The sequence below is a fragment of the Acomys minous genome (genome assembly GCF_964271855.1).
Source record: "Acomys minous genome assembly, chromosome: 5".
Classification (NCBI taxonomy): domain Eukaryota; kingdom Metazoa; phylum Chordata; class Mammalia; order Rodentia; family Muridae; genus Acomys; species Acomys minous.
The window spans coordinates 28,586,986-28,610,958 of NC_140494.1; the positions used below are offsets into that span (position 1 = coordinate 28,586,986).

A 23,973-nucleotide genomic window follows, 5' to 3' on the forward strand; every position below is an offset into this window, starting at 1 on the left:
AGCTGCCTTAGTAAGCCTAGTGCTGGAGAGACGGAGGCAGGATGGTCTCTGGCTTCAGTCTAGGCTAACTGGTGAGCTTCGGACCAATGAGAAAGCCTGTATCAAAAGAAGTAGACATCTTGTGTGAGGACTCCTAAGGACGTTGTTTACACACACACACTCACACATACACATACACACACACTCACTCACACACATATTCGCTCACCCACTCACACTCTCACACACATACACTCACTCACACACACTCACCATGCATGTACACACATATGCACATTAGAAGGGAAGAAACTATTTACACCAAAAGAATCACAAAGAGGCTTTGTCATTTGGTGGGAATAACTGCACAGACTCATCCTGCTTGTTACAATCATCTTCTCTACCACTGAGGTGAGATGGCAGAGCGGCTGTTCTCAACCTGTGGGTTGTGACCCCTTTGAGAGCTGAACAACACTTTCACAAGGGTCACGTATCAGATTTCTTGAATACCAGATATTTACATTATAATTTATAACAGTAGTATTAGGAAAGTTGAGGGCCACTACAGCCGAGGAAAGTGGACAACAAGTGAGAAAGCCAGAGGAAAACTACCCAAGCTGCCATGCCTGTCTAGTGACAAGGAGCCGCCTTTTCCTCAAGATGACTATAAAGTCAGGACAAGCCATCTGCCCCACATCAAAGCAACCCACAAACAGAGTCAAAAGGAAAGACTCTGACTTCCAAGTTCCTAGTGGTCTGGACAACCCAAAGAAATTACACTGCAAAACGCACAAGCTGGGGTGTCACCAGCACATCTTGCATGGAGGTAATTCATTGCTGCTTCTGTAGACCAGAAGCCTGGCCAAAAGGGACAACCACCACGTAATGTACTTACCTCACAGGAGGCCTGCCCAAAGTAAGGAGCGGAAGCTGAGACTAACCATGCAGCTCCCCTCATAGTCTGTATGTAGGGGAGGGGACCACAGAGTCCAAGACAGAAAATGTCTGGGATAACATGAGACCAGGATGCTTGGAAGGTGGCTGGGAGCAAAGTGTAGTTGGGGACAGAGAACATAAAACAAGACTAAATCTTCAGACAAAGGATGGTTATGACACTGACCCTGTCCACCCCGGCAGTAAACTGTAGCCTTTGAACAGCACTCGGCATGAAGAAGAGATGCAGCAGCATGGGTGCTATGTAGTGTACACTGACATTTGTTTTAATATTAAATCTTAATTGCAAAAAAAAATTAAACTAATAGAGACTGAGTGTGTTAGTGGATGTCTGTAATCCATCACTCAGGAAGTAGGAGCAGGATGAAACAAAGTCAAGGCCAGCTTTGGCTATATGAGTCACTATCTCAAGAAACAAACAACAACAAAAAGGCAGGGACGGGGGAAAATAACACAGCTAGTAAAGACCTGAGTTTAATCCATAACAGCGGGGATATGGAGCTTGAAGTCATCATGTCCTGTAGGAGGTGGGACTTCTAGTGGAGGGAAGGCGACACCAACCCATCCACAAAACCTTTGACCCAAAATCTGTCTTGCTTATAAGAAGTTTAGGGTTAAAAATGGAGCAGAGATCGAGGGAAGGGCCAACCAATGACTGGCCCAATTTGAGACCCACCCCATGGGAGAGAGCCAACCCCTGTCGATACTAACGATACTAACGATACTCTGCTGTGCTTGCAGACAGGACCCTAGTATAACTGTCTTCTGAGAGGCTTCTTCTAGCAGCTGATGGAAACAGATGCAGAGACCCACAGCCAAACAACAGGCCAAGCTGGGTGAGCCTTGTCGAAGAGTGGGAGGAAGGATTTGAGGGAGCCAGGGGGGATCAAGGATACCACAAGAAGACCTTCAGAGCAAACTAACCTGGGCCCATGAGGGCTCACAGAGATTGAACCACCAACCAAAGAGCATGCATGAGCTAGACCTAGATCCCCTACACATATGCTGCAGATATGTAGCTTGGCCATCATGTGGGTCCCCTAACAATAGGAATAGAGGTTGTCTCTGATTCTGTTACCTGGCTTTGGATCACTTTCCCCTAGCTGGGCTGCCCTGTCTGGCCTCAGTGGGAAAGGATGTGCTTAATCCTACTGTGACTTGAGGTGCCAGGGTAGGTTGGTACTTTTTAGGGGGCTCTCCTTCTCTGAGAAGAAGGTGAGGGGAGAAATGAGGGGGAGGGGACATGAGGGTGGGACTGGGAGGAGAGGAGGGAGGAGGCCGGGATTGGGCTGTAAAGTGACTAAATAAATAAAAGGTTTTTAAAATGTAAACTGTGGTGGTACAACTTAAAATCTCAAGGCTGAAAAGGCTAACATAGGTAGACCCCCTTGGGGCTCATTGGCCAGCTAGCCTAGCCCATCAGCAAGCACCAGGCTGGTAGGAGAGCCTGTCTCTAAAAGGTAAAAAATGCAGACATGACCCCTGAGGCTGAGGCTGAACTCTAGTCCACAATCCACTTATACTAAGCACATAGACACGCAAAGCAACAGAGACTATCTAAAATTCCTTCTCTTTCCCTCTCTGTTGCTTTATGTGTGGGGCTGGGGGAGGGGGGGGCATGCGCAGGCGCGGGTGTGTACACATGCCCGTGAGGCCAGCAGTGGACATCCATCAGGGGTCTTCCTCAATCATTCTCCATCTAATTTCTTGACACAGAGTCTCTCACGGAACCTGGAGCTCACTGGTTGGCTAAACTGGCTGGTTAGAAAGCTCCAGGGCTCTGGCTGTCTCCACCCTCAATACCAGGGTTATTGATTTTTGCCACCCTGCTATTAGTTGAGCTAAGGATCCAAACTCAGAACCTCGTTCTTGTGTGGCCGGCACGTTACTGTCTGAGCCATCTCCTGAGCCCTCTACAGTCCTTGATTTAAAAATAATAATAATAAATCCAGGCTATAGCCAACATAAAAGGTGTCACTGCACATATCACAGATGCTATGAAAACCTGAGGAGAAAGACGGCAAAGCCTAGACCACGGCCCCATTTATATAAACTACAAGTTATTAAGAATTATTTATTTTCTACTGCTTTTCACTATATTTGGTCAAATATAACTTACTGCTACTAACCCAAGAGAAATGAATTTACTGTTAAAATGTGGCACTGACTCTCAAAACAATAACAGACCTAAAAGCTAGCGAACGCAGAAGCATGAGTGGAGGAGTCCAGCCCCAGAAGACACCTCTGTGGAAATACAACACTCTGTACAAGACAGTAGTGGCTCCCGGGAGAATAAAGGGCTCGGGGCCTGAGGAAAGTGTCCCTGCAGTGAACAATTCTCCCTGCTCGCAGATTCCAGAGGCTCTACATTCCTGACATCAGGGTGGAAACATTTACTGGTAGTCTAGAGAAATTTAATGCCCTTCATTCCTGTCATATCCCTCATAGCTTCATTACGAGCCTGAGTCTGGGGAAGCTATAAGCCTATGCTAAATGAGAAAAAAGATGTCCACAGCGTTCAGCTGCCCTGGACACGAGAAGCAACCAATGCGCTTTTTTTTTTTTTAAAGAAAGCATTTAGCAAAGGACTTGGCAAACGGGGACAGTTATATATTTGCTTTTTTTTTTTTTCTTATTTTTGATATTTGCATTCTACACAATATGGACAGGCAGTGAACCAAACCATTTCACTATAACCTGGGGCTAATAACTACTAAAGAACGCACATCAACGCCCAGAACAACATTGTTAAGTTTTATGGTATTAATAAAATGGGACACCAAGTAAATTTTCCACTTTCTTAAACATAAAATAACTAGCAGTATTTAGTGCCATTCCTAACAGGCCCGAATTTTTCTCATTTAAAGCATGATTTTTTTTCCAAAAGTGCCTATATGACGAAAATGCTAGAATTCATCAGAAACGGTCTCCTCATTCCACTATCCCTCAACTTCAAACATTAAAGGGCTTGGCACACTGAGATTTTTAAATATGCAGAACAACTTAAGTAACTACTAGATTATAGCTTGGTTAACAACAGTAATAAACAATTCACACAACTACCTCGACGTCTGCTAAATCAGGGCAAGTTACTAGAAGGCAAGTGCATACACTCACTCACACTCATGTTTAGGAGCTATCTCTAAGCTTTAAGGAGGTTCCTGTTTGTGATTAACTCCAAGTTAGTAGCCTGTGGCTTTGCACAGAAGACTGCAGTACTACCAAAGCAAGCACGACAGTACTTTGATGGTTTTTTTAAAAACAGTGTTCACATAAAAAAATACAGGCATAATAAAATAAAAATGACGTCTAAAACCAACAGACTATGGCCAATAGCCACCCTTAACTCATTTACATCATATCAAACCAATCACTGAGCCAGCAAGGATGGAGTGGGTTATGTATACAAGTTGTGGGGTGTGGAGTAAGAATGTCCTGCGTGGGCTCATGTACTTGAACGCCTGTTCACCAGTTGTTGGCACTGTGTGGGTTGGTTCAGGAGGTTTGGCTTTGTTGGTGGAAGCATGTCTCTAGAGGCAGGCTTTCAGAGGCGAAAGACGACCCCACCATTTCCAGTTGCTGTCTCTGCCTCATGCTAGTGGTCAAGATGTGAGCTCTCAGCTTCTTGCTTCTACAGCCATGCCTGCCACCTGCTGCCACAACTAAATCCCGAGGCAGGCTGTGGAGTGTCCCGTGCAACTCTACCCCACCCTCTCAAGTGCAAGCAACTCTTCTGGCAGAGCACAGGGATGCTTCCCTCTGCGGGCACTGCCCCAAAATATCCTTCACTACGTCCCCAAGAATCTGAGCTGTAAACAAAATATTTCATGTGTTAAAAAATAACAAAGCAGTGATTTATAGCTACAAGCAGACAGATCAATGCTTCCCAACAGGTCAGCCAACACTCAACTCTTCTCAAAACCCGTGAAATTTTGCTTTCAAAAGAACTCATTGCTACCCTGGGAATGCAAATCCTTTTCTCCTCAAAAGATCAGAAGAGTGGCGGGGAAAGCTAAGGTGCTAATTCGACTCAGGCAGTGAGGGTGCTTTGACAATATAAAGCCTTGTGATTTGGCTCGTTTAGGTAAGTGCACGTTTGTGTGTGAATGCAGGTGGACGTGTGTGTACAGTACACGTGTGTGTACAGTATGTACAAAGAACTGTCCATCCTGGCCTTCTGCCTTATGTTTGTTGTTTACAACCGTGTAGGACAGGTTACTTGACCCTCAAGCCTCTGGAGCTCACCTGCCTCCAGTTCCCCTCTATCCACAGACGCAATGGCATTACAGATACTACTGCAGCTCACTTTACGTGGGTTCTGGGGGTTCAAACTCAACTCCCTAATCTTTCCCTTTAAAAGGCACTTCATACAGCATTTTCTTTTAAGCAAGAACCTGCTGAGGCGGCAAATAGAGCACTTTCCAATTCTGCGAGGAAATCATACAAGAAAAGAGATCAACTCTTGCTTCTTAGGGAGGTCTGCTGTGTATGGAGAGACCCCAGTGGTCTCTCACAAGGTCCACAGGGTGTTTTCACTGGGAATTTAACACTAGCCAAGAAAGAGTGGATTCTGGCCACCTACAGTCAAAGCTGCAACAAGGAGACAGAGAGTGGACTGCTGCCCGATGTATGCATGATGGGTAAGTCAGTGGATCCTGGTAAATTGTATAATATTCAGTAACCGTTATAATGATACAATGAATGAAAGGGTTCACAATGAATGAAAGTTGTGAGAGTAGTGTCAACAGTGTAGAAAGTTCGTCCTACGGTCGTCGCACAAGGCTATAAAAAGTGTGGGAGCCATGGCTGCAGCAGGTACCGTCCCATCCATCAGTGGACTAGCCCAGACTCATCTGGCTGAGGAGGTGGCTGCACTTTCCTCCAGGCTTCACACACATTGTGCTTCATGAAAGAGGAACCCTTCCCACCAAGAGGAAGGCGTTCTTCCAGTCAAAGGCATGAGTGACCACCCTCCTTCCACACAAGTCCCCCAGGCCACGCGGCCACACACATACTTAGCAACACTCTTCAGATAGCATTCACTCATAGTGCTTGTAACACGTATATCTGGGAAACTAACACTTCACACAATTACAGCTACAGAGAGCCACGTATCCGAGGGACTAACATAGATCAAAGACTTAGAGTGAGTTCAGGGAAGCAACAAAACAGTAGTTAGAAGGGCAATGCAAACACAGAGGTCTCCAGATGCCTTTTCCCCACCACAGAGAGTGGCCAGCAAGCAGCCACTTGCCTGGAAACCTTACTCGGATCTGGAGTCAAACTGAAAATTGGAAACACGATGCAGTCAGATCTGTACAGCGTACTTTCCCTAAAAACTACTGGAAGAAAAGCACGCCCAAGTTGAGACTTGATTTTCCACAATGAAATCAACCATCAAGGGGGAAAGTGGTCACATGTGGCTTTGGGGTTGATTTGGTTTATTTTTATTTCTTTTTTTTTTTTATGTTTTATTTTTGACAAGCTCTCACTACGTAACCCTTGCGGGCCTGGCTTATTTTTTGAGACAGGATCTTGTTATGTGGCCTAGGTTGGCCTCAAATTCATGACCTTCCCTGGCTCACTTTTCCAAGTGCTAGGACTACGGGTGTTCTCTGTCACTTCTGACTATGCCTTGAGGATTGGTTTATATTAAAATGAGCTGTTACCCAATATTTTTATGACAACAGTGGGATAACATCTATTTTTCATTTTTCTAATTAGCTGCTTTTAGTAGAGACACTCAATGTGTCCAGAGTCCTCATTAAATTGAATCTACCGTTTTAGGGATAAAGGCATCATGATTTTGGTGTTGGAAAATAAATTCACTAAGATTTCCTCGCCAGACTCACCTATGGTAGGTATATAGCCTAAATATTTGTAAGCTAGTACTCCTCAGAGAGAACAAACACTGCCGAGAGAAAACAATATTGGCCATGATGGAGATCTGCTACGGCTCAAAATAGAATGAAACAGAAAGCACCTAGCTGGCAATGCTAAAAACAGTGGTTAACACGACAATAAAAGATTTCAAATGTTACATGAACTTAGATGGAAAACAGCAAAGTCTGGGGTAAACCACTGCCAGGTAGCATCAACTGCAACAAAAGGGGTGGGGGCAGGAGCGTGTATGTATATGTGTGTGTGTGTGTATGTGTGTGTGTGTGTGTGCGCGCGCGCGCGCGCGGCACTCGAGGAAACCAGCAATCACCGCCTTCACCACTCTCCTGCTGCAGCCACCAAAAACACTGACTCTCTAAGACTTCATATCTTCTAACTGTAAAATAATTTTAAAATAAGGGATGCCCTCGTTTCATTTCTGGTTCTGTAATAAAATCCCTTGGCAAAAAGCAACTCAGGGGAGAAGGGGTTTATTTTAGCTCAGAGTTCCAGGTCATAGTCCATCCCGGCAGAGAAGTCAAGGCAGGAACCTGAAACATCTGGCCACATCCAGTCAATAGAGGAGGCACAATATGTTTTCTCTAGTCTACTGTGTAGAGTCCAAGCCCCGAAAATGGCGCTGCCGCGACAGACAGGTCTGCCCACTTCAATTACGATCACGACAATCCCACAAGCTGCACAATCATGGCCAGCAGCCATCATCCTGCCCACCAGCTGCCCTGTCCACCAGCCGCCCTGTCTACCAGCTGCCCTGTCCACCAGCTGCCCTGTCCACCAGCTGCCCTGTCCACCAGCCACCCTGTCCACCACCTGCCCTGTCTACCAGCCGCCCTGTCCACCAGCCGCCCTGTCCACCAGCCGCCCTGTCCACCAGCCGCCCTGTCCACCAGCTGCCCTGTCCACCAGCCGCCCTGTCCACCAGCCGCCCTGTCCACCAGCCGCCCTGTCCACCAGCTGCCCTGTCCACCAGCTGCCCTGTCTACCACCTGCCCTGTCCACCAGCCGCCCTGTCTACCAGCCGCCCTGTCCACCAGCCGCCCTGTCCACCAGCTGCCCTGTCCACCAGCTGCCCTGTCCACCAGCTGCCTTGTCTACCAGCCGCCCTGTCCACCAGCCGCCCTGTCCACCACCTGCCCTGTCTACCAGCCACCCTGTCCACCAGACATCAGGACCAAGGTAACTCCCCATTAAGAATCTGTCCCAAGGAAATTCCAGCCAGGGCATATCAGGCTGACAACCCTGACCACTGAACTCATCATCCCAAGGTATGGACAGTGTGCATGCTGCTACACACTCAGGAGATTCAGTGCAGACACACACACACACACACACACACACACACACACACACACACACACACCCCACAAAATAAAATCAATAAAAGAAAAACAGAAAGGTTAAGAACTGTCCAAACTGACAAAATTGAGCTGTAATCAAAAGAGCAAACACAGATACCAGATCAAAATCATCAAGACAGAAAGCACAGGCATGGAGCAGTGTTACCAGGAAAAACTTAACCACAAAAGTTTGAAATTTTTGGTGAAATGCACTGAGTCCTAAATATATAGTTACCAGGCCCAAGTGGCCTATCAGAAGGTTCTATCCTGGGAAAGGTAATTTTTCCACAGAAAAGGATGAGGGAATCCTCCCATTGCACAAGGCTGTAGAAATGGGTTTTAAAAAGACAGAGAACTAGTCTGGCAAAGTGGTGTAGTCCTGGCACTGCCGACAAACATATTAAAGCCAGCTTGTGCTATAATCGGAGAGCCTGAAGGACATTTTGTCTTTTGTTTTTGTTTTGTTTTAAAAGAAGCATTAGCCAGGAGTGGCAGCACAAGCCTTTAACCCCAGCCCCGGGAGTAGGCAGAGCTCTGGGTCAAGGCCAGCCTGGACTATACAGCAAGCTCCAGGCAGCCAGAGCTACAGAGTGAGGCCCTGCCTCAAAATAATAATGATGATGGTGATGATGATGATGACTATAATAAACACAATGATAACAAGGATGTAAAAAAGAAATTATAAGCTAAACCTGCCTCTGAAAACAAACCTTGAAACAAACAAAATTCACTACATTAAAAAGAGTAGTAAATCATGACCAATTTGAGTTTCTCTCTAAGAAGCAATCTAGTTTAACATTTTTAAACTAATTAGTTTTCTATAAACTAATCATATGTTCATTAAAATGTATAAACAAAACCCTCATAAAATTGAAGGCTAATAATTCTTTAATTGCCAGAAAAAAAAGTAATTTTCAAACTAGGCATAAGAGGAAACCTTTATAATATAATAAAGAATGTGCACATCTTTTGGTTTGCAGCTCAGAAGAAGACAAAGTACAACTCTTTTCATATGTCAGCCACCTCTGACCTCTTGCCAAAGTGGCAGGTAAGGACTGGCGCCTGAGGTTTGCCTCTGATCTCTGCATGCACAGGTCAAAGCTGGATTGCTGAGGTAAACTATTATGTTGATGTCTCATATGTCTTGATCCCCCCAAAAAATCAGCACTCTGAATCTGTCCAACATGCATACACATAGAGACAGCCAAAAATGGACTGCTTAAAATAAAACTGTTCAAACGCATCCTTTTTAAAGGCTGATGAAACTGCCAAGGCAAGAAGAGGCTAGAAAGTCTGAAGATTACAATGTGTCTGAGCAGACAAGCCCGGCTAATGGGTGTCTTTCTGCCCCTGCAATGCTGACTAAAGGCCATAGGGAACGTCAGCCTTCCAGAACTCTTGGAACCACTATACAGCTGAGGCTGTGTGGGCCTTGGAGTTCATGGCACTACCTTGTTGACAACAGAAGTGACAGTGATGATCAAGATAGGTAGGAAGGGCAAATAAAAACGTTTCAATAAAGGGTCACCTGAAAATGACGGGAGAGGAGGCATTGCACGGAAAAATAAACAGATCTAACAAGACAAAGAAGCAACATTGAAATCCAGAACCACCGGCAGTGCGCTCACACACTCATCTCACACTGTAATAAAGGCCCCAGACAGTGGTGCTGCCAGCGAAGGGAAAGGACCATCCATCCCTAGTCAAAGTGGAACAAAAGGGTAACGGTGCAGGAATTTAATTTAGAAACAGACATCATGCTTTATCCAATACATACACGAGAAAAGGTCCCTAAACTTCACAATCTTGTTTTTAAGGAAACGTTTGATGAATAAAATCCAGTGACTGTAAATCCTGAAGGAAAATGGAAGTAAGTGTTCAACAGCCTGGAAATTAGCAACTCTGGGGAAGAGAATAGAAAAGACAGTGCACACAGTGAGAAGGCAAGCCATGGAAGAGTGCAGGATGGTGGTGGCACTTGAAAGAATCTAATTAGGGATGGGTTGCCACTGAAGATAAATTGAATTTGGGTTTAGTGGAAATGTCATTATGCAGTGGGCTCAGTCACACGGTTCCTTAGTGCTGTCTATGGTTAACTTGCTGTTAGGAAAGGCAAGTCGAGGATGTCTGCAGCAGCCAAGTGCTGGCTACCCTGGCCTCCTACTCCTCAAGGGATGCAAGTCCAGAGCGTGGGCCACGCACAGCTTCCAGAATAGGAAACCCGAGCCAGACCAGGGCACCAGCCAGTTGGTAATACTCCTCAGAGCTGTGAAACTGTGTGCTGAGCAGTCTGTTTAGGTCTGGCACAGTGGGTGTCAGCTTTTGTGAGGCAGATGCAATAACGGTCCACTGATGATTCTCTTCTCAGTGACTACCGCGCAAAGTAGAATTCACTAGATGTTCTGGGGCAAGATGAATGTGGTCTGCACTTAAACTATCAGTAGTTAAGAAAAATATATAAAGACTATAAGGGTTGCTTTAGTTTTCTCTTTTTATAATAAACATGTAAAGAAAGAAAAGCTGGAGAGATGGCTCAGTTGTAAATAGTACTCACTGCTTTTGTAGAGGACTCACACTGTTTCCAGCACCCACCTCAGACTGCTCACAACCAGTTTTTACACTAGTTTCAGGAGATCTAACACTTTTTTCTAGCCTCCTCAGACAGACAGACAGACAGACAGACAGACAGACAGACACACACACACACACACACACACACACACACACACACAAATCTTAAAAAAAGAACTATGTAAAAAGGTGATTGGAAAGCAGAGAGCTAAGGCTTAGGAAACGGCACGGAGAAAAAGCAGTCACCACATAAGCCTAATGACATGAGTGTGAAAGCCCGTAACCCATGTATAAAGAGCCAGATACAGTAGCACAAGTGTCTGTGATTACAGAGTGTCCTCACCAGGAAATGGACAGACAGACAGACAGACAGGGGAATTGCCAGAGCTGTGCTCAACATAAGACCCTGCCTCAAACACAGTAGATGGTGAAGACTGACACCTGAGATTGTCACTGCCCACTACACATACTCACCCACATACACACGGGAATGAACACACACACACACACACACCATACATACACACACCAAAAAAACCCAAAATAAATTACAGAAAACATTATAAAAGTGTATCTGGTAATTAACTAATAAAATTATATACACCCCCCCCCCAGATTTTAAAATACCTGTATTTCTAAATGCTTATGACTTATATATACTTTTTGATATTTATAATTTAATATTTTATTTTTTTCTCAACATAATAGTCAACTTTCCGCCTATAGAGATGAATATGAATCAACTCTATTTGCAAAGTTCAAGAGTTAGCAAAATTCCCCTGTGCTGCAAGGACTCCATGGGCAAACGACAAACGACACGGTGTGGTATGCAGCGAGAACTTAAGTCTGCCAGGACGTGTTCTCCAAGAAGCTGGTGTTTTCAACTATCCAATTTCCAACTGTAGGTGGCAGTCACATGGCTGTGGTGTTATAAGCACTTTTAAAACTGTACTTATAAAAGTTTTACATTCATTTCTGTCCAAATATATTTTACATATATGTTTATATAAATAATATTTAATGAAATTATAAAACTAAAACTAACATTCAGAAAAGGCATAGTTCTATAAGTTTTTTAAAAGCATGCTCTATTACAAGAATAAAAATAGTAAGATGAACTCTAGCTGAAGACTGGCATATCCCAGGACTACTCATAAAAACTGTACCAAGTGAATAAGCAACTGAACAGTGGCATCTCATCCTGGGGGAGGAGTTTACAGATATGCAAAGGTTACAGTGTAAACCTACCTACTACAAGGATAGAGGAAGAAACATCATCACAGCGATCCGCCCTCCTCTTTAACCCCTGCGTGCTGGGGTTAAAGGCGTGCGCCACCACACCCAACTCCAAGTCACCTTTTCTAATCCTATTCTCCTTCCAAAAGAAACTACAATCCAAGGAGAAATAGCTACTTGAGGGACAGAGCAGGAAACACTCAAGCGGAGGTGACTCTTGGCTACCTGAGGTAAGGAAATCAATGCAAAGTACGTAAGCCCATATCCATGGAGGAATGCATCAATGGTGCCCACATCAAAGGAGCCAACCAACTAAGTAACAGCATGAACAGTGCTGGATTATAACCCGAACACACGCCAAATGGCCACTAGTCAACACCAACACTGACAAGTGAATAAATGGTAGAAAGTGACTAGAAGCCAAGAAACTTACATAGAGTTCACCCTAGAGGGGGGAACAGAATGCACCTCAAGTCAAGTGTGATCGTCAAGTGGAGATGCCCAAGGAAAAATATAGAAATATTTATATTATACTGTAAATATGGGTGTATATATATGTATATATATATGTATATATGTATATGAAAGAGGAGAAGGAAAGCAACTTTACAGTGGAGGAACTGAGCTGAGATAAATGTCCGCATCAGCAGTCTCAGCTACATCAGCAGTGAGCACCTTTCCTGTGAGCTCATAACAATGGGCTTAGCTCTACTATTATTCCTCAAATCATATAATTCCGTTCCTTCCATGAGAAAAACACAAGACAAATTCAATCGCAGAGAACCTTCCAGTATGTCTGACTGGTAACCCTCAAAATAACTAAGGATGTCTGTGAGTCAAGACAAGCCTGAGAAAGCATCAAACCAAGAGCAGCCTGAGGACTGGCAACTGTGCGTGCAGCACATGGTTCCAAATGGGAGCCTGGAACCAAAGCGGGCGCAGATGTGAGGGAAGAGGTAAGCAAACAGGAGTGGAGTTTACTCATATTCCTGTATCTGCGTCAGCCGCCCAGCCGAAAGGAATTTTCCACATGAATGCCAAAGGTTAACAACTGAAGACGCTGCGTGTGAGGTACACTGCAACTTTCTATACTACCTTTGTAACTCTAAAATGATTATTAAAAATGGACTATTAAGATGAGGGGCTGGAGAGATGGCTCAGAGGTTAAGAGCACTGACTGCTCATCCAAAGGTCTTGAGTTCAATTCTCAGCACCCACATGGTGGCTCACAACCATCTATAATGAGATCTGGTGCTCTCTTCTGGCCTGCAGGTGTACATGCAGGCAGAGCACTGTATACATAATAATAAATCTTGATAACATATGAGATGTAATCCAAATAAATTAATAAAGAAAAAAAGAAAATAGGACAAGTGGCCAACAAAAAGAAATGCCCCCAAAGAATTAATAAATAAAATGTAAAACGAGAAATCCTGCAAATAAACTAGAACATGGTAGAACAACGCAGTGGCGGAGAACAGGCTTGAAAAGACACATCTCAGGCAGGAAAGCACATTACGGCATGGACATGTGCCCCACAGAGGGAACAACCCACCTTTACCACTTTACACGCCATGGTGGCCTATCAGACGACAAGCACAAAGACTGACAGTACTGAACACTCGCAAGACCGCGGAGGCCGGGGTCTTTAATGCACTCCATGTATGGCTAACTGGCTAACAAGTCTAGAGGTCAACCTGACACCATCACTGAACGTGTGCATCTTTCCTGCCCAAATACTGACAAAAATTACAACTCCCTTTACAGCACCGTGGTCCACGACACTGTGAAGTCATGTGGAGAGGATGCTGGTGTGCCTGGCACGTAAGTGGATACGCATGTGTGTCACACTTGCCTAGCTCTCCAGGAAATAGGACTTGCTTTAGACGGTTACAGAACAGAGCTGGGGACATGGCTCAGAGGTCAAGGGCCTGCCTGGAGTGCACAGGGGCCTAGGCCCTGTCCCTCAGGCTGCAAGAAGATAGAAAAAGATGGCATAATTTCCACATATAACAAAATCTGTCTTTTTTTTTTTTTTAAGAACAGGCTCCCGAGCCTCACACATGCTAATCATGCACTCTACAGCTGAGCTACATCTGGACTATGTTACATGTTGAATGCACACACAACCCTTGAAGAATACTTATCAAGACGGGAAAGAAAGTGAGACTGAGGAGGCGGGAATGTTTCCATGTTGCACTTACAAGATTCTTTTTTTTCCCCCCCTCCTTGGTGAGATGAGCAGAACAAAGAAGAGGATGAGGGGGCTGGAGAGATGGCTCAGTGGTTAAGAGCACCACCTGCTCTTCCAGAGGTCCTGAGTTCAATTCCCAGCCACCACATGGTAGTTCACAACCATCTGTGATGGGATCTGATGCCCTCTTCTGGCGTACAGGTGTACATGCAGATAGAGCACTCATATACACAAAATAAATAAATAATAAATCTTGAAGAAGAAGAAGAAGAAGAAGAAGAAGAAGAAGAAGAAGAAGAAGAAGAAGAAGAAGAAGAAGAAGAAGAAAAGGAAGAGGAGGAGGAGTGCGCAAGGTTTTACTTTAAAAATTATTTCCAGGGCTGGGGATTGGATCCAAGGGCAAAGGTGCTTCCTGTGTAAGCATGAAGCTCCCTGGTACCAGATAAAAAGCTAGACACGGTGCATACGTGACCCTGAGAGTGTGTGTGAGCGCATGTGAGCCCATGGGGTGGGGAGAGAAGAAGATTAAAAAAAAAAAAGGTTTGTTTGCTGGCTGCCTAACATCCTAGTCCCATGTTCGGTGAGAGACACTACTTCAAAGGGCACAGAGAGGACGCCCACATCTTCTCTGGCCTCCACCTGTGCATAAGGGCACACACACCCAAATACACACGCATTTGGGTATCACACACACACACAGCTTTCTCCCAAATGAGTACAGCAAGCACTCACACTAAAGTCAGGCACCTCTCTTCTGAGACCATCAGTGTTGTCACTGTAACTTAATTCTTGTGGAAACTCAATGGCGAGATGACATCAACAATGTTGCTAGGCAACACAACCTTAGTAAAAAGAGTATCAGCTGCACCTGTATAGGCGGTCTAAGCTCTAAACATCCGATGCAAATACCACATGGTGGCTTCTGTGGGTGCACTGACCTGGGAACAGCCATTTCTTCCATGCCTGACTCAAAGCTTCTGGCACACAGGCTAAAAATATGCCAGAAAGCAGGTGTCACAAGTCAGTGCCTTTCTGCTGTAACTGACATACCTGTGTGGAAAAGCTCTTTGTAAACTCTATAGCATCCATGCTCTTTTCTGTGACCAACAGGTCTCAATTACAAATGCTTATTTTTATCAGCCCTTGAGTTGTTATGTGTAATGACCAATACTTTTGCTATCAATTAAGCTAACACAATTTTGGTGAATAGTGAAGTATAAAATATACTACACAACCCCAGTATACTTATGACTAGAAAAATTTTACTTATCGTTACCATGTCACTACAAAAAGTTCAATTATTCATTTTATACAGTACAATCAAACAGGGAACTATATAAAAACTAAAAAGAAAAAAATTCCAAAGGAGTTGACTTCCAAATTAATGTCCTGAGAGGGTTTAAAAAAAAAAAAAGAAACAAAAAAAAAAAACCCTAAAGTTTAACAGACTATAACCAAAAATAAAATTGCCTCACAACAACAACAACAACAAAAATCCATCCAGGTGTGGTGGTGCACGCCTTTAATCCCAGCACTCAGGAGGCAAAGACAGAAGGATCTCTGTGAGTTTGAAGCCAGCCTGGTCTACAATGAGAGTGCCAGAACAGCTACATGGAGAAACCCTATCTGAGAAAAAATAAAATAAAATAGCCACAGTCCAGGTTTCTAGGTTTCGCTGCTGCTGGACAGGCAAGAGGACGAGGCTAACTGCACAAGTGGGCCTCAACTGGAAACAGTGGCGTCCACCAGAACGTGGTGCCTGGGACAGAAATGGCTGGGGTGGAGTCAGATACCTCGGCTTGGAAGAGTGTACGGTCCCTGAGCTCAGGGCTACCACAGGCATCGTGACACTTAGGGCATTTTTCAGTGACAGTTTGCTGCCACTTCATTTGAGGAGTCTTAAAATTTCATGGCACGGCCTGGGCATGGTGGCACTCAGAGCACTCCTAGCACTTGTGTGGCTGAGTCAGAAAGAGTGGGAGCTGAAAGGCTAGCCTAGGCTACACAGAGCAAACGCCTGTCTCAAACAGATAAAAACAAAAAGAGAGTGCACAGCCTAGTTCCCAACCCACTCCTTTCTCTCCTTTGTTTTGAGGATTAAATCCAGTGCTCCATGCACGTGAACCGCACCCTCTGCTGGATTTCAGCCCTAGTTCCCTACCCCCCATGCTGAACAGGTCTAACAGGCATCCGGGAATCCATATTTAATCGGCACTGGTTGCAAGGAAGCCAAATAACTGGTAAATTAGATCAGAATGATTTTGTATACATGACGTGTTTTGTTTTAAGAAATATTTATTCTAAAGGCCTCTAAACATTATAGCTAATAAGACTTGTTTAGTGTTCAGATGCTGCACCTACTTATTGTGAGTGAGTGGGTGTGCATGGTGGGAGTGTGAAGGTCAAAGGTCAGAAGTGGATCTCCTTCCACCATTGAGCTAAGGATGGCTGCCTTGGCAGCAAGTGCCTTTACCCATTGAGCTACAGCAACAGTTCACTGCTTAATTTCAAAACAGGTTCTTAATGATGGCTAAGGACCTCCAGGTGTGTTTATCCCAGGTGACAGATAAAAAGAATAAAAATTAAAAATAAAATAAAATAAAATAGGAAGCAAGAGGTCCAAACGAAGAGTGGCAATATGTCATGCCTGCTGTATTTGCCAGAACATTGGGCGTTCTCAAATACTTCATTTTTAAGCAATTAAATGCACAGTGTTGTTCCAAAGGCAAGGCAAGGGCGTGGGCCTGGAGCACCACCAGCACCTGGAGTACCACCAGCACCTGGAGCAGGAGGCCATCTGAGTGCCCCAGTTACTTCCGTCTAGCCCAGAGCTTATTGGGACTCCTTCATTACCCCTTGTGCTGCTGGTCACAGTGATGTAAGAATGCAGGGGAAATTGTCCCCTTAGGCTCTCATACCCGTGTCGCCAGCAGATCCTGCGGACAGCGCTGGCATGACGCAGGCTGTGGGTGTGTGGTCGCCCTCCACTCTCTTGTCTCAGGAAGCGTCAGGGAATTCAGGGAACTGCAGCTGTGCTTTACCGGGGAGCTGTACTGCAAGCTAGGAAGAAAAGAAACATTTAAACATCCAAATAAATATATGCACCACTAAATTAAACATCCTATAAGTAATTCAAAATTTGTTATTCGAGGCTATACCGCAGAGATCATAAATCTTTCACAGTTTCTCTTCTGCAGTGACAGGCTGATATACAGGAGAATTTCTGCGTTTCATGTCATTTCTAAGTGAAAACACGCTGCCCCTGCGTGTGTCAAGGCTTCTGAAAGACAGACATCTGCTCTAGGGGTGCTGATCAGATGCACCGCTGCCTTTCAGAAGATTCCATACAGCCGGTTCCTCCCTGTCCTACCCTGATTCTCCCCAATGTGTAACAAAGGCCACCAGAGTCACCAGCCAGCTACAGTTCCGTGATGCACAGAGTTCATCCTGGGGCAGCGGCTGCAAGCCTCTCTACCGCAGACGAGGCCTACCTTCGACAAAATTACTCAGCTGCAAGCAGGGCACTGGTACGATTCACAGAACTGTTGGTTAATAATGCAGGTCAAACCTTCTTTTAGTAAAAACTGAGTTCGGATGTATCCTGGAAAATACGTAGTTTTAGATGACTCGTCTAAGTTTATCTTGAAATAAGCAGGAAAGGAGAGAGAGTGTAAAAGCTGTGCAAGGACAGCCCTGCTCTGACCTCTAATCCTGCTGCCTCTGTGATCATGGATAACTCATTTAATCTGATTAAGCCTTCACAGCCTTGTATGCAAATGAAGAGAATAACGTAGAACCTCGTGATAATTAAATATGTCGAGACATGCAGCAATGCCTTGCATCGAGTAAGCAAACAATAAAAGCTGGCCATGTGGCAGTTTATTTCTTTAACTCAGGCAATACAATTATAAAATTAAAACATAAAGGAAAGCTGCGAGTTTACAAACCACCCAGCCTAGCACCTAAGAAAGAGCCGCCATGTGTTTTAAATTTGGATCACTGCAGACTAACAACGGAAAATACACATCAGTTACATTTTTGTTGAAATCATAACTATACAATGCATTTTAGTGCATTTTCCCCCCAATTCTCCATACAGCAAATTCAGGCATTTAAAAGCATACTTTAACATATATTAAAGACAACAAGAAAAGCAGACACTGTAAACACTGGAAAACGATTCACTTCCATTCCTACGGCCTCTAAATTGCTGATTCATATTACAGGCTAACGGCAAACGAGCTTGCCAGCTTTTACTTGAGAAAAATACAACTGTAAAATTCCAGGACAGCCTTCTAAATTAGCATTTTAATTGTCAACGTGAAAGCTGATATTTAAAAAATCCACCATCAAATAGACTTTCTTGGACTTGATTATCTGCTGCGATGTCTTACCATCTGCTTTACATTATAACAAAGGCAAACACAGACCGTGGATCATACACACCCATACAGAGAGAAGTGCTAATTAAAACTAGCATGGCGGTTATTTAAATTCCCAGTAAAAATACAACTCGCTGAGCTACAAGTTAAAAATGAGAGGGCAAGCCAGGCTTCACTCACGCCCAGCTCAGGCATGGCTTTTTCTCCAAAAAGTCTTAAAAGGAAACTTTGCTTTGGTCTCATAAATTATTCTAATCGGGATTAAGATTTAACTGCATGAAAATATTCCTTGCATAAAGCAAGAAGGCAGATGAAGTAACTTAAATGCAAAGAGAACACCAGAAAAAAAAAATGGAGTTAAAGAATACAATGTTGGGCTGGAAAGATGGCTTGGTGGTTAAAAGCACTGTCTGCTCTTCCAAAGGACCCGGGGTTCAATTGCCAGCACCCACATGGCAGCTAACAACTGTCTGTAATTCCAGTCCAAAGGGATCTGACACCTGACACCCGACACCATGCACATAAAATAAAATTAAATAACTTATTTTAAAAAAGAATACAATGTTGACAGACTTTTGTTTTGCTAACAGGAAAGAAAGGAAGGAAGAGGAAGGAAGGAAGGAAGGAAGGAAGGAAGGAAGGAAGGAAGGAAGAAGGAAAACCATTCTACCGTTAGGGTAATGCCTCCTTCTGACATGAGCAGCTATGGTGCACTCCAAGTGTCTCTATATATGTATATGACTTAGCTCTTTAGGCCACTCGAAGTCAGAATGTGCACAGCACAGTCACCACATACACATTCTACATAGCATTCTACGCTACCCACATCATGCAACCCCCCCCACCTTTTCACTGCTCAAAAATTCAGTTTCACATTTATAAACTACTATGTCACATGACCCAATTTATACTTTTATTTAAAAAATGACATTTGATAGAATGTAGTACCTTCTCGTCCCAGGAATATTGACAAAAACCTAATGTCCCACTTCAAAACAATTTTTAAGCCAGTGTTACCACACATGCAAGGACTTCACATCCTCTTCATAATGAACAGACCAGGTTAAATGAGCAGACAAGCTTAAATTAGTCCAATACTGTGCTTATCACAAAGTCCTAATTTTCTAAGTATATGTTATACAACATAATTAGCATCCCAGAAGAGTGCAAGTATATAGATGTCTTAAAAGCAGTTTGATATAATCCTAACTAGAAAACTGCTCAGCACTTCGTGGAATGAAGTAGTCTTGCTGGATTTAACTTTCAAATTGGGCTAAATTTTTGTGTAATAATGTTATTTTCTTTGGCTGAGTTGATTGAAAATGCTTTGGAATTTGTCAGAACACAGCCGTAATTATTACTGACTGTTGTAATTTGCTACAACACAAAAATACCAGCTGTTACAGTATGTCCTGAGAGGGATTACTGGATAGTCTTAAATTGAAGTTCAATCCATCTTTCCATAAAAAGGAGAAAGACCTGAATGCCAGGAACACAGCAGCAGGATCAAGTGCCCCTGAGGCATTTACAATGCCCAACAGGACCATTACAGCTCTCCTTTAAAAAGGCTTATTTTTGAAATTTCACTATTCCAGTTGTACCTTGCTTCTATATATCACACTGTATCAGGTTTTCCTGGCATTGATCACGTGGAAACAGTGAACTACATGAAGGGCTACGTGCTCATAATGTTCAATTTTACTCTGGCTACATTCGATACTTCTGTAGCACTCCTGACACCCAGTGGCTGGTCACAGAAGTGCAGGCTCTTGCAGGAGGAAGAGGAGGAGGAGGAGGAAGAGGAGGGAGAGGCAGAGGAGGAGCAGGGAGACAGAGGAGGAGGGTGACTAAGATGGGCTGTGTGTGTTATGTATGCAAGACACGTGAATGTTACAGCACACATTCAATTCTCCCCTTTCACCAAGAGTGACTGGGCTCTAACTCAGTTCCTCAGGCTCACACAGCAAGCATATTTACTCACTGAGCTCGACTCTCTCTCTCACCAAGCCCAAGTAGGTTTTTGATTTCTCCTATGCAAAAATTGACTTAATTCCCTCAGCAACATAATGTTCTTCAAAGTTTCAACATCCAGTGTAATCGCTGGTACCACGGAATGATTGGGGACCGTGAAAGCCAGTCCTTGGGAAGGCACATTCAGGTCAGTCCCAGCTCAGGGGTCCCTGCGCCCTGATTCTGAACTGCATGGTGTCTTCAGTGATGAATCAGGACTTGCTTTCCACCTCTGGGGGGCAACCAAGCTCAACAGCAATAGGCTGCTTGTTAGGGAAGTCTCTTGGTCAGCCCTGGGCAACAACTCAAAAGGGCTTCTCGTGTCTCGTATTGGGGTTTCTGTGAAATGGTCATTGGCTATCGGCGGGAGAGCTGTCAGCCTAGGTGAAAAAAATGTATTAAAACTCTGTGTATATTTATATACTAAATTACATGCATTGTAGGGGGGTTTTGGTAAATAGTTTCTAATGTGAGTCCTTGTGGCTTTTTTACCTACCTCCTGTCTTTAACACCCTCTTCCTCCCTAGGGAGCTCCCCACCTTCCGCATTTCCCCATCAGATCACGTGTCTCCTGCTATTTGCTCCCCTTACCCCTCTTTCCACCTTCTTCTATATTTCCCTCCCTAAGTGTCCCCCCTCCCCATTTCCCTATGTGATTCCTCACACCCTGCTATTCCCCTCTCTGTTGCTCCAAGCCCCCATTACCCTGACAATGGTTCCATTTTGTTTTCCTGGCTTCTGTAGTTACTAGCGGCTGCGTACTCACATCTAAAGCTTTGGAGCTAGAAGCCTGCAATGACACAGAACGTGGGACATTTGTCCCTCTGGATCTGGATCGCCTCACTCAGGATGGCATTTCCCAGCTCCATTCATTTACCTGCAAAGTTCACAGTTTGCTTTGCTTTGGCAATGAATAGTCTTCCACAGTGTGTGCGCGCACCACATCTGCGGTGTCTGTTTTTCAGTTGTAGGATTTACGTTGTTCCCGTTCCCTAGCTATTGTAAATACCAGAGCAGTGACCACGGATGGGCAAGAACCTGGGGGCTATGATATCACGGCCTGTGTGCTGGTACAGCCGGGTCACGTGGTAGATCTACCTTTAGCGTTTGAGAGTTCTCTACACTGATTTCCACAGGGGCTGCACCAGATTGCAACCCCACCCGCAGTTCCCTTCCCCACATCCCCTCCAGCATTTGCTGTTGGTGGTTCCACTGATTTTTTTGCCATTCTGACTGGGGTAAGATGAAATCACAAAATTGTTTTGATTTGAATTTCCCTAATTGATAGGGATGATTAACATTTTTTTGAGATATGTTGTAGCTGCCACCATCACCTTCCTCCTCCTCCTCCTCCTCCTCCTCCTCCTTCTTTTGAGAACTCTCTATTCAAGTGCCAATCCCAGTTTTCAAATGGGCTGCTTGTTCTTCAGTTGTTGGGTTTGTTTGTGTGTTTGTTTGTTTGTTTTTATTATTCTGCTTTTAGGGTTCTTTGTATATTTTGGATATTAAACCTCTCTCAGACGTGTAGATGACAAAGATCCTCTCCCATTCCAAAGGTTTGTCATCCAGCTGCGCGAAGTTTTCTAGCTTCAATAAGTCCCACTTGTCAGTTCTTGGCCTTGGGCAAATAGTCTTACTCAGGAAGTCCTTCTGTCACCTATAACATGCAGGGCACTGGCTATGTGTTCCTCTAGCCGGTTCAGTGTTTCAAGGTTAAATCTTGGATCCATCTGGGGCTAGTTTTTGTGCAAAATAGTATATACGGGTCTAATTTTATTCTTCTGAATGTGGACATCCAGTTTTCCCAGCACCATTTCTTCAAGATGCTTCCTTTTTACCAGCATATTTTTTGACATCTTTGTCAAATATTAAGCTGCTGATGTTACTTGTACAGATGTTTAGGTCTTTGCCGGGCGTGGCGGCTCATGCCCTTAATCCCAGCCCTCAGGGAGGCAGAGGCAGGCAGATCGCTGTGAGTTCGAGGCCAGCCTGGTCTACAAAGGGAATCCAGGAAAGCCAGGGCTACACAGAGAAACCTTGTCTTGGAAACACACACACACACACACACACACACGCACACACACGTTTAGGTCTTTGATTTTGTTCTATTGGTCTACATGTCTGTTTTTGTGCCAGTACCAAATTGTTTTTATTACCATGACTCTGAAATATGACGTTGTTCGGTTTGGTTTTTTTTGAGACAGGGTTTCTCTGTGTAGCTCTGGCTGTCCTGGAACTTACTCTGTAGCCCAGGCTGGCCTCAAACTCAGTGATCCACCTGCCTCTGCCTCCTGAGTGCTGGGATTAAAGGCATGAGCCACCACTGCCCAGCTGTGAAATATTGTTTTAAGACCTGGAATTACAATCCCTCCAGCCTTGTTCTTTAGGCTCAGTGTTGTTTTGGATTTCTGGGGTATTTTGTGGTTCCATACAAGTTTTAGGATAGTCTTTCTATTCCTGCAAAGAATGAGATGGGAACTTTGATTGGGATTGTATTGAGTCTGTAAACTAGCTTTTGCTAGAATGCTAAGTCTACCAACCCAGCAGCATGGGATGTCTTTCCATTTTCCAGTCTGTCTCTTTCTTCGGTGGTTTCAAGTTTTAATTGCAGAGCCCCCCACCCCCACTTCCTTGGTTAGGTTTATTCCTAGATATTTTCTTTAAGGCTATATTGGGAATGGTACTGCTGCCCATGACCTCCTTTCCTGTTTGTTTTATGTTTTTAGAAAAGCTATTTATTTGTGCAAGTTGATTCTGTATCCTACCACGTTGCTGAATTTGTCTATCATTACTAGAAGTTTTCTTGCAGAAGTTTTCGGATCTCTACTGTATAGTCCCATATCATCTGCAAAGAGAAATAGTATGACTTCTTTCCCTATTAGTATCCCTTTAATTTCCTTTTCTTGTTTTATTTCTCCAGCTAGTACTTAGAGTGCAGCATTGAGAAGGAATGGAGAGAGTGGACAACTCTGTCTCCTTCCTGGTTTCAGCTGGAGTGCTTCCAGCTTTTCTCATGTAGGATAATGCTGGCTGTGGGCTTCTTGTACATAGTTTTTTTTGTTTGTCTTTGTTTGTTTGTTTTGTTTTGTTTTTTATGCTGAGGTATGCTCCCTCTAGCCCTATATTCTCTAGGGCTTTTCATGAAGCTATGATTTTGACAAAGTCTATCTCTGCGTCTATTGAGATGATCATGTGGTGTTTGTCTTTAAATCCACTTACATAGTTTATTACATTTATTGGCTTCCACATATTGAAGCATCCCTGCATTACAGGGACAAAGCCAACTTGGTCATTCTGTATTCTCTCTTGGATGTATGTCTGAATTCTGTTTGGGAGTATTTGATTGAGTACTTCTGAGTCCATGTTCATTACATATATCGGCCTGTGCTTTTCCTTGTTGGTTGTTTTG

General features: G+C 44.1%; 1 protein-coding gene across 5 annotated transcripts in view; it reads right to left on the reverse strand.

Moving 5' to 3' along the window:
- The window catches only part of MPP7 (MAGUK p55 scaffold protein 7), a 194,563-nt gene that overhangs the window by 115,634 nt on the left and 54,956 nt on the right, over positions 1 to 23,973 (reverse strand). For 4 of the 5 annotated variants that reach the window (XM_084781083.1, XM_084781081.1, XM_084781080.1 and 1 more), the window contains one exon: positions 17,091 to 17,232. In XM_084781083.1, coding sequence (XP_084637209.1) covers positions 17,091 to 17,127 — 37 coding nt within the window. In that variant the 5' untranslated portion in view covers positions 17,128 to 17,232. Of the gene's footprint in view, positions 1 to 17,090; positions 17,233 to 17,663; positions 17,793 to 23,973 lie in introns of those variants that run through there. The other variant, XM_084781082.1, reaches the window with a different exon arrangement.